Raw genomic sequence first — 11,388 nt, forward strand, 5'->3', positions numbered from 1 at the left:
CAGTGCATCAGTTAGGACCCCCTCAACACCAATGAATAGCAGCAGTGATAACAGACATCCTACTCTTGTCCTTGATTTTAAAACAGTGCTGCTGTTTAGGTTTCTGGTAGACACTTTTCTTTTCCTCCTCCCAAGAATTTTTATTAGGAATTACCTGTTGAATGTTATCTGAGGCAGTCAGTAAAATGTATTACCAGCTGCACACGAGTTAGGTGTTATTGAAGAGTCAAAGGACTATTCAACAAATTCCTGTCCTAGGAAAAGTTATCATCTCACTGGGTAGATAAGACCTAAAATGCAAAGGAATGAATAAAGATGTGGAGGGAGTGGTTATTGTGATGGGTAACTGTGATCATGTTTTCTTCCAAAACAGATTTATTCTCATAGAACAGCAGCCAAGGAAGGTAAAGAAGGAAGCTCAAGGTAAATATTAGTCTGGCAATCGTTAAAGTAGAATTTTAGAACTAGATTTTCAAACTCATCTATTTCAATCCCCTTGTCTTACAGCCAGGAAATCACCAAAGGCAGAAAGAATACATATTTGGCCTAATGCTTTGCCTGGATCCAGCAAAGTTAGCTGCCCAGCCAAACCCGAGTTAGAATGGGACTGGCACAGAGCACCTGCTCACTAGACCTTTAAAGAAAGATCGTGGGGGGATGGGGGTGGAAATGTTCAGACCCGTTCCCGCTGGCGGTGGGCATCAGGCCTGGCCACAGACCTTCTCAGAGGCTCTGGAGAAGGGATAGGGAGGGCCAAAAGTCGTGGGGTGAAGGCGCTAGTCTTCAAGCATGATGGAGGGTAGAATACATGAGTCCCCCCCGTAAAGTAGGGGGAAAACTTCCTTCTTCCTCCTTCTGGTTTTCGAGGCCCCGCTCTCCATTCCCTTTATCCAGACCCAATAGAATTTGAACTGGGAGAGACCTTAGATAATCATTTATCTCTTCCTTTTATAATAATGAGATGGAGAAGGAGAAAAGGAAGATGTCTTGCCGGACGGTTGTATCACTAGTACCACTAGAACCAGAAAGAAGATGGTTCCTTTCCAGTTGGGCACGTCTCTGACTACACTGTTCTTGGGCTGTGAACTGCATTTTATGTCACAACTCAGTGCACACATACCGTATAGACATAAGTACCTTCTAAAACAAACTTACCATACACTCTTGATTCTTTCTGTTCTGTTTTTTTTAAGTTTATTATTTATTTGGGGGGGAGGGTGGAGCAGAGAGAGAGAGAGAGAGAGAATCCCAAGCAGGTTCTACACTATCAGCACAGAGCCAGACACAGGGCTCAATGTCACAATCTGTGAGATCATCACTTGAGGCAAAATCGAGACTTGGGCTGCTCACCTGACTGAGCCACCCAGGTATCCCCTATTCCGTTTGTATTCAAAAAGAGTATTTTGTGTTTTAGCGCTAGCCGTGTGTTTTCAGGTGATTTCACGACTCACTCACTCATCTGCCTGCAGTGTGAAAGTCAGTGAGCTAGATAACTGCTGGTTGGACTCAGGCATTCACTCGGTGCGATTCATCTTGTAAGGTAAAGCAGCTAGGAAAATAGAAACACCTCCCCACCCACCAGCAAATGATGCCTGTGAGGCTAAGCCTGGCGGGGACTGATGTAAAATGCTTCTGGAGAGAGTTAGGTGCTTCTGCCGTGTGGTCACCCAGTTTGTTGACTGCACAAGGGCACTTGGCCAAGGGCCAGAAGGTGAGCAGGGTGAAAATCCTGCCTATACTTCATGTCAAGTTACATACAAAGGTCTCCCAGGGACACTGTGGGGCCATTATGGACAGACACAGGAAAATTCTGAAAGCCCAGCATGTATGGAATTATTTCTGAGATCCCAGGTCTGTGTTGATTTTGCTTGCTAATAAGACTGGAGAAATACATTGTGAGAGGCACGGAAAATGGTACGAATCACCAATTGTCTGTGTGTGTGTTTCCTTCCAGGGGCTTCTTTGGATCTCTGCTGCGTAAGAGATGCTCAGAGGAAAGTGACAATCAGGTAAATCTGAGGAGGATAAAGTACCGTGGCTGGAGAAGGCAGGGGAAACAGACCTAACGTTGTCCTTTCTGGTTTCTAGAAGGGCTTTTTCTGGAGAAGGCGGCCACTTTGGCTTAGGGACATGTACAGACCTCTCAATGCCACACGCAAGAAAAACATGGCACAGAAGCTACACGACAAGGATTCTTCTGATGAAGATGAGATTTTCAACATGGAACTAGGGTACGTGATTGGGGAAGATTTTCTCTAAAATGAGGAAATTATGAAGAGTTGAATTGTTCCTTTCGAGAGTCAAAGCCTTGGCATTCTCCTCCTTTTCCCAGGGAGGCTGGCAAAGCCACAGCAGAGAAGACTCGGACCACAGATTCCACTACTGAAGAGCTGGGTGACGAGAGTGAGACAGCACGTGAGATTGTCACAGAGTGAACGCCGTCCTGCCTCAGGCCACCTACAAAGTTTACTTTCCGATACTGGCTTCTCAGCATTGCTTGTAAAATACTTTTTTTCTCATATTAAAATGTATAAATCCATAACCAATTCTAGCCACGTGGTAAGGAATTAAAACGTAAACGGTTAAATATTTATCTACAGACAACAGGGGCCACAGGCGAGAGAAGCAGGACTGAAGCCAGAGTCCCTCGTGGTAGCCAGTATTTCCACAAGACACAGTATGGGCAAAGTAGGGTGAACGGGGCGTCTTTCCGTCATTTCCCTGATACGGTCAGTCTCTGGAAACTGGAAAACGTATCTTCAAGGGGCTTAGACTATTAAGTTAATTAACAGCCTATTCTGGTGCTCTCTCCCCTGGCTCACCAAATACCAGTTATTCACAACGCGCTTGACCCCCTGCCCATAGAGGATCATCTCTCTCTGGCCCCTCTGTGAGGTCTTTGGGGTTGCCAGAATATTTGGATCGCTGAGCCGACCTCCACTGTAGGGCTGAGGCCTGTCTTTCTTCCCAAGAGCTCAAACTCAGACACAAAATGTGTAGTTGGAAGTAGGGTGTTCCTCAACCTTACAAGCTAGTAGATAATTCCCATTGGGTTTTTTTGTTTGTTTTCTTTAAAAAAAAAAAAAAAAAAAAAGTCCCCACCCTCAGAGAGCTAGCAGGGAGATGCTGGAGGGTTAGAGTAAAGAATGTGTGAGAGCAGTAATTACCCAGGACTGCCCTGCTCAGGCCTTTATTTCAGAAAACTTATTGGTGGGGGCACTTACTGTTCACCTGTACCCCACTAGCCTCTGCTGACCCCACTGAGGGTCGGATGCGTGCGGCTGGGCTCTCTCCAGTTCAGCGCAGCACCACACCTACCACTGCTTTCCTACCCAGCTCAGATCAGGGCTGCACGATTCCAAGAGATAATGCAGCACAACGTGCAGAAGACGCAAACATCCCTCCACTTCTGCAGAGGAGGGCGTTAACCAGTCACATTTAGGATGTTGGGAGGAGTCGGGGTGCCTGGGTGGCTCAGTCCAGTGAGCATCCGACTTTGGCTCAGGTCATGACCTCATGGTGTGGGAGTTTGAGCCCTGCATTGGGCTCTCTGCTGTCAGCACAGAGCCCACTTCAGATCCTCTGTCTCCCTTTCTCTCTGTCCCTCCCCCCAGCTCACACACTGTCTCTCAAAAATAGATAAACATTAAAAATAATGAAGTCATCTATGCTTTCTGAGTACATGAATGACAGGTTTTAGAAAAAGGACGTCAGAGTCAAAATACAGTAGTGAATAAAAGAAATCCTGAATTAACAAGGTTTGATAATCTCTTTTCTTAATGTCTGTTTATTTTGAAAGAGAGCAAGGGGGGAGGGGCAGAGAGAGAGGGAGAGAAAGAGTCCCAAGCGGGCTGTGTGCTCAGTGTGGAACCCGATGCGAGGGACTCGATCTTACGACCGTGAGATCACAGCCTGAGCTGAAGTCAAGAGTCGGATGCTTAACCGACTGAGCCGCCCAGGCGCCCCTGACAATCTCTTTAAATGCCCCCAAATAAATGCTGGTGGCTTAGCGATAGGTGATGGAATATGGCACCAACCGCTGGCCACCAACAGAGTCCCCCGAGGGGACAGGAGGACTGGGGCACAGCCCAGCAGGTTTGGCAGGGTTGGTAGGAACGGTTCCAAGCGGGGTGATTGGCCCATCAGTGCCTCTTCGGCTTTATTAGTTTGCTGCTGCTGGGCAAGGACACCTGTTCTCCTGGTGCCTGCTCCCGTTCCCCCAGCGTTTTAGTGAGAACGGCCACCAAGTGTCTGTCTCTGTGTGGTGACGTCAGTGAGCCAACAAATAACTGTGTTGAAAGCACAAGACTAGAGAGTAACAGTAATCGGAAGCGGCAGCAGCACCTAGTTTACTATTTGCTTACTTGGTGTCAAGGCCTGGGTTGGGTGTTTTGCAGTCTTAATTTAGCCCAACAGTCCGTGAAAACATACTTTATTATCCCCATCTGGCAGATAAGGGGACAGGGCTTAAAGGATGTAGGTACCCTGTTCAGGTGCCCAAGGCCGCAAATCCAAAACTGCCAGGTAGGGGTTTAATCCAGGCCTGTTAACTCCAAAGCCTGCTGACGGTTATACTGCCCTGCTGCAGGGTGCAGGGGTACAGAGACGTCTAAGCCATGGTTACCATCAAAGAATCAATAATTATAACGATGAGGATGGTGGCCGCTACTGTTTGTTGAGCACCTGCTTTGAGCCAGGCGCAGTACTAGGCCCTTTAGTCACTCTTAGGTCACAAGGGCAGAAACTCCTCATGCCAGCTCAAACTCCTTCATGAGCTGGGTGGAGCGGGGGCCGGTGGTGACTTTTTGAAGAAGAGAGGTGGACACAGAGACAGAGCTGACGAGAAACCAAGAAGACCCATCTGTGCATAGTTGGGCTTCCCGAAGTGTGGGCCGGGATTCCAGGCAACTCCATTCTCCTATTTTGGAATATTTCCATTAGCTCAAATGTGGTTCATAAAGTGAAGCTTAGAAAATGTTGTTTCTATAACACGACCTCAAATTTGCACAATACTTATCAGTCTCAAATGCTACCTTGCCGTATTTCTTTTAATTTTTTTAATGTTTATTTTTGAGAGAGAGGGAGAGAGAGAGACAGAGCATGCGGGCAGAGAGAGAGGGAGACACAGAATATGAAGCAGGCTCCAGGCTCTGAGCTGTCAGCACAGAGCCCGATGCGGGTCTCGAACCCATGAACCAACCACGAGATTATGACCCTCTCTGCCACCCCTCCACTCGCACTCTATGTCTCTGTCTCTTTCTCTCTCCAAAATAAACATTTAAAAAAATTTTTTAAAAACAACAATAAACATTTATTCCTCAAAAAACATCTTTTTTAATGTTTATTTTGAAGAGAGAACAAGAGAGAGAGGGAGACACAGAATCTGAAGCAGGCTCCAGGCTCTGAGCTGTCAGCACAGAGCCCAATGCGGGGCCCGAAGCCATGAATGGTGAGACCATGACCTGAGCCAAAGTCAGACGCTCAACCAACTGAGCCACCCAGGCGCAATACCCATCCCCAACCCTCCCCTCCCTCCCACCCCCCATCAACCGTCAGTTTTGTGAACATATTTTAAAACTACCATAGCCAGGAAAACAAACCATTCTAGATATTGCAAACACACACACACACACAAAGGTCATACAAGCAATTGGTGCTCACCACTGGTGGGGCTCGCGGTGGTGAAGGTCAGGGCCAGGGGGGAATCGCACCACTAGCTCTCAGGTTACTTTACCACAGTTGCTCTCCATAGATTCAAAGCTGCTGCTGCCACTCGGTCAGGAAACTTCGGGAAGCCACTGCCGGGGTCACTACAGCCCCATGGCCCCAAGCCTGACTGGTGGGGAGTATGGACTCCAACATTCGGCCCGCATGTCTGCTGCTACAGAGGAGAAAAGCATGGCTTCCACCTCCTTCCACCTCCGCCTTCCAAATTTCACACAGGTACGCTTTATTGGCACAATTCTGCTGTCGAGGGAATCTGTCAACGATGGTTCGTGGGTTTCCAGGACCTGCAAAGAAGGGGCTAGAAATGGGTGTCAAGAGCCAACCAACATCATCCAGCAAACCCCTCCTGATGGGGGGGTGTTCAAAGGCTTTGTAAAAGGGGGGTGGTGTCCACGTGGAGTAACCTGGTGGTCGTGTTTCTAAGTCGGAAACCCTGAAAGGTGTCATTCTAGCTGGGCAGCAGGTGAGGCGCTGGATGCTGACGACATACACTCATCCCCAGAGGTGACTGGAGAAGCGCCTGGAGTTGATTCTTAGTTTCATCTCTGGAACGTTCTCACTGGAATTAAAGCTGGATGGACTATTGGCAATGCAGTATCTGAGAAAACATAGCCCCCATTCAAAAGGGCTGCCAGAGAAAAGATCTCCACAGGGAAACATGTTTTCTCAAAATACAGCCTTTGGACCTCTATACGCAAACATCCCTGGGATGCTTACTTAAAAAGCTGATCCTGAAAATAATTTAATTTCAAAGGCTGTTGGGGCACCTGGGTGGTTCAGTCAGTTGAGCGACCGACTTCGGCTCAGGTCATGATCTCACGGTTCTTGGGTTTGAGCCCCACGTCGGGCTCTGTGCTGACAGCGCGGAGCCTGGAGCCCGCTTTGGAGTCTGTGTCTAACTCGCTCTCTGCCCCTCCCCCACCCCCCTGCTTGCACCCTGCCTCTCTCTCAAAAATAAATATTAAAAATAAAAAAATTAAAAGGCTGATCCTGCACACCTCCCCTGATGAAAACAAACAAAAGCAGACACTACTTAAAGTAATCCAGACAGATTTCAGTCAGTAACATAGTATTGCAGTGCCGTAGGGGAAAGGGTTCATCGTGAGCAGGCACCCGACTGGGATTATTACAGAGGTGATGGGGTATTTCACAGGGAGAATGAGGGACTAGGGAAGGGAATGAGTGGGGGGCTCTATAATCAGAAGTGAAAGATGACAAAAAGCAGGAAGGGACGCTGGCCCATATGAGACCCATCTGGCTTTGCTGACACTTCTCAAAGTTAAGCTCCTGCCCTCTCACAGAAGCTGGGAGACAGGGGCCCGATCTTCAGGCGTTGGCTGGACTCAGCAGCCAATCCTTTAGACAGCCGGGAGTTTTGCAGGCAGGCACTTTAAGGGAGGCTAGGGTCCTACTAGGGATGCGGCCACGAGCTGCCAGCAACCACGTCCGTGTTTGTTCGCCTTCACAGGCCAAGCAAGGTCGAATCAAGAAGAGGGCTCGGAGGAGCCTGGCGAGCATTTGGAGAAAGAATCTGTCACCCTCCGAACCCACATGCCCACCCCTCCTGAGCCCATCCCCCAAACAGAGGGACCACTTTGACAGGCCTTTTTATGCTCACCAAACGACTGAAGTAGGACAAGGCGGACGGGGAGGTGGGGGAAGCAGAGGTTCTCCGGCTTCTTCAGGGCTGGAGGTCGGCAGGGATTTGGGGGTGGGAGACGAAGGGCAGAGCAGATTGAGGATGACCAGGAGGCTCAACTGGATTCTTAACCTGGGAGTCCCGACTGGTCATGCTGGCCGGCTCCTGCCCCCACGGAGGTCAGGGCCTCTCAGTCCTGAGGACCACCAGGCACGACCAGCTCTGGCTCCTGTGGTCCTGGTGGGGGTATGTTGTTGAGACCTGGGGGATGGCGTGGAGCACCAGCTGGGGGGCGGGAGCACACTCATTCAAGAAGAAGAAAAGTCCCGAGGCCCAGAGCAGAGGCAGGAATGGTGCTTAGGCTGCGTGTGTTTCCAGGGCAGCGGCAGAGAGCGGTCTGGCGCCACACTGTGGAGGAAATGAAGATTTCAACGGTACAAAGGCCTCGTCTGGATGAGGGCTACACCCCAGGGTGGTAGAGCAGGAAAACAGAAGGAGCCTGGCTCCCTGACATAAGAGCCACCGAACCAGCCCCAGATCCAGTACTTAACCGGATTATCATATGAGAGATCAAGAAGCTGCTTCTTAAAAAAATTTCTTTTCAATGTTTACTTATTTTTGAGAGACAGAGACAGAGCACGAGCAGGGGAGGGGCAGAGAGAGAGGGAGACACAGAACGTGAAGCAGGCTCCAGGCTCTGAGCCGTCCGCACACATCCCGACATGGGGCTCGAACCCATGAACGGCAAGATCGTGACCTGAGCCAAAGTCAGACACCTGACCGACTGAGCCACCCGGGTGCCCCCAAGAAGCTGTTTTTTAATTTAACCCACTGTTGGGGCGCCTGGATGGCTCAGTCGGTTAGGTGTCCGACTTCGGCTCAGGTCAGGATCTCACCGTTCGTGGGTTCAAGCCCCACATCGGGCTCTGTGCTGACGGCTCGGAGCCTGGAGCCCGCTTCAGACTCTGTGTCTCCCTCTGCCCTTCCCCCACTCAATCTCTGTCTCTGTCTCAAAAATAAATAAACATTTAAAAACAAAGGAATTAAAGGGCGCCTGGGTGGCTCAGTCGGTTAAGCATCCAACTTCAGCTCAGGTCACGATCTCGGGGTTCGTGAGTTTGAGTCCCACATCGGGTTCTGTGCTGTCAGCCTGTCAGCACAGAGCCCGCTTTGGATCCTCTGCCCCACTCTCTCTGCCCCTCCCCCGCTTGCACTCTCCCCCCCGCCCCCCGAAAAAAAGGATTAAAAAAAAAGAATTAAAAAAAATCACTTAACCACTGTTGTGTTGGGTCTCTACTGCAGCAGCTGAACCTGTACGTAACCTGATAACGGAGGGAATCCATGTATCTGTTATCTTTTGCCACAACAGTGCTAACTAATAGACCATCCTCAAAACTCAGAGGAGGCTGGGAAACCGATTCTCACAGGTTGGCCGTTACCGCTGTACTTTAATGCCCTGCTGGCTGGATCGGCGCTGCTTCTCACTGCTGGTCTTTTCTCCCTGTGTTGCTGCCGGGACCCAGGCTGAAGAGGCAGCGGCTACCCAAGAGAAGCGTAAGAGAGCAAGCAAAAGAGCCATCGGGCCTCTTCGAGCCTAAGCACGGAACCAGCCCCCAGCCCCAAGCCAGGGGATGGGAAAGTACACTGTGGCCACGAGGAGACACAGCAGGAGCGGGGATGCGGGGAGGGCCCATAATTCTCTCTCCCAGAATGTGACAGAGTCCTGGGTCAGAGGCTACAACACGGTGGCCCTGCTCTTCTAGGCGTCACCTACGAATGGCGCAGAGTGAAAGACAGCGTCCGTCCATGTGAAGACTCAACCGCAGTTCTCTATCAGGTCAGGAGCCCTGACAAGACAAGAATCACATCTCCTTCCTCTTCCCAACGCCTAGGGCCAGGCCCTGCCCTCAGGGCTGACTCAGGGAGATTACTGGGTGAATCTGAGACCATTTCTTCACTCTCTGCGTCGGATTCCTTATGTGATACAGACTGACCTCCTAAAGGTCAGCACACAGTGCTAGGGGTTTGCCCGCAAAGCTGCAAAGGGACTGTGCCATTGGGAACTGAGATGTGTACCTAGGTCTGTCTACACCGCATCCTGGATCCACTGCCTGCCAGAGGGACCTCCAGAAGAAAGGACTTCTACAAGTTAAATATCGCAGACTTCACACTCCAAAGGAGAACCGTTTGAAGAGAGCCATGGTTAACCCTGACGAATGCCACCATCACCACAGAATTCCAGGCACCGGGCATGTGGGTAGAAAGCATATTTTAGGGCAGTGACTCATGGTAAGTCGTTTCCTCCAGTCCCTAAAACGGGCTATTCAATGTCAAGCTGTCTCAGGCTCAGGCTGATAACAGGGCAGCCATAGGGGACCTAGTGGGAGCTGCGTTGTCACGGTCCAAGTCTGTACGCACCGCTTGTATAACCTGCCCAAGTTCACAAAGACAGGATATCAGTCGCCGCTCTTTATGCTCCCAGTGAAAGAAATCCAACTAAAATATGCTTAAGCCAAAAATGTCATACGGTGTATCGGCTCACATAACCGGGAAGCCTAAGATCTTCAAGCTGGCCGCATCTAGCGCTCAAACGTCATTCTCTCCCCAACTATCCCTCAGTTGTGCTTTCCTCCATGACGGCTTCAGGCCACAGGATGGATGCCCCAAGACTGCAAAGATAGTCCTTAGTAACTCCAACTCTCCACTGAGGTTGAGCAAGCCTCATAAAGGAAAGCCAGTCTTCAAAAAGCCTCTGATTGGTCTGCTTGGACCCTGTATCTGGCAGGAGGAGACCCTGATTGGCCAGCCATGGTCAGCGTGCACCTGCAAGGTGGGCCTTAAACCAGTACTTAAGTCTCTGCTAGGGCACAGGAACTGAATAGAAAGTCAAGAGAGGGGGTTGTCTCACGGCAAGTTGAGGGGGCGAGGTGACAAATGGAAGACCAGACATTGAGGCTAGATTGAACTAACCCTAAGCCTAAACTTTGAACAGGCTTTCACACGTTCATAGATGCTATTGTGAGTAAAACACAAATTCACTTAAGAGCAGGAGTGCCTTCATAGTAACTTTTGGTCTTTCTGTATTTTTTGTCCCAATTAATAGATATCGAAAGGATCCCTACGATCACGAGCAGGTCCGAAGACCATTCTATTTTTTAATATTAGAAAGGGATTCTTAACTGCAGATTAAGAGAGAGAGTAAAGAAAGCAAGAAGAGAAGGGAGCCAGGAAAACCCCAGCCCAGGAAGCAGCGAAGGAAGGTTCCAGGACAGCAGCGTATGACAGGTCAAGGAGGTAGCCGAGGGAAACGGCACTAACTGTCATGCCAGAGCACTGGAGCGGAGTGGAGGAGTGATCGTGGCGGGCAGCACAGAAAGAGAAGGAGAAGAAATTAAACCCCGGGGGGTCAGGGGACAGAAACGAGTGCCATCGGACTACATGAGCAAGCTCTGCGGTGAACAATGCTTACCTAGTCACAATTCTGCAACCACTATCAATCATGGGGCAAGAGTGACAAAACTAAACCCCAAGAATGGAATGGGTGGGGGGTGTTAAAGACCTAACTCCTTGCCTGTGTTGCTAGGAAGTCCACAGATAGCGTCTAAAATGGGTGAATCAGAGCACCTGGGTGGCTCAGTCGGTTGAGCGTCTGACGTCAGCTCAGGTCACGATTTCACGGTTCGTGGGTTCGAGCCCCGCATCGGACTTTGTGTTGACAGCGCAGAGCCTGCTTGGGATTCTCTCTCTCCTTCTCTCTCTTTCAAAAAAAAAAAAAAATTAAAAAACTCTTTTAAATGGAAGAATTAAGAGCTAGAAACACAAGATAGGTGGAGATAAGCACCAGAAGATCCAGCGAGAGGTAAGGAGGACCGAGGACTGGCGAGCTGGCCCAGGAGGGTGGGGATGGTCGAGGCAAGAAGCTGCTGCGGGTCATTCTGTTTCCTCACCACTTCATTTCGTACTATTTGAACTGTAAACTATGTGTGATAACATTTGGGAGGCTTAAAGAGTCCATTCTTTTG

At 49.7% G+C, this 11,388-nt stretch overlaps 1 protein-coding gene and 1 long non-coding RNA gene across 4 annotated transcripts in view; one reads left to right on the top strand and one right to left on the bottom strand.

Moving 5' to 3' along the window:
- LOC144615400 (leucine-rich repeat-containing protein 37A2-like) overlaps positions 1–3,064 on the top strand; it is a 44,455-nt gene extending 41,391 nt beyond the window's left edge. For both annotated transcript variants that reach the window (XM_081794781.1, XM_081794780.1), the window contains 4 exons: positions 374–423; positions 1,955–2,009; positions 2,089–2,231; positions 2,333–3,064. In XM_081794781.1, the coding sequence (XP_081650907.1) occupies positions 374–423; positions 1,955–2,009; positions 2,089–2,231; positions 2,333–2,435 (351 nt within the window). In that variant the 3' untranslated portion in view covers positions 2,436–3,064. The remainder of the gene's footprint in view (positions 1–373; positions 424–1,954; positions 2,010–2,088; positions 2,232–2,332) is intronic.
- Positions 3,065–5,084: 2,020 nt separating this feature from the next.
- Positions 5,085–11,168, bottom strand: LOC145715147 (uncharacterized). Of its 2 annotated transcripts, none has more exons than XR_014137168.1 (2): positions 10,991–11,168; positions 5,085–7,774 (listed from the first exon to the last, which is right to left on the bottom strand). It is a non-coding gene; the product is annotated as an uncharacterized LOC145715147 (long non-coding RNA). The 2 variants fall into 2 exon arrangements; XR_014137169.1 differs by lacking the exon at positions 10,991–11,168 and adding an exon at positions 8,642–10,984.
- Between the last annotated feature and the right edge of the window lie 220 nt (positions 11,169–11,388).

This window comes from Panthera onca, assembly GCF_046562875.1.
Source record: "Panthera onca isolate mPanOnc1 chromosome E1 unlocalized genomic scaffold, mPanOnc1 haplotype 2 h2.Chr16_ul_3, whole genome shotgun sequence".
In the NCBI taxonomy this organism is placed as follows: Eukaryota; Metazoa; Chordata; class Mammalia; order Carnivora; family Felidae; genus Panthera; species Panthera onca.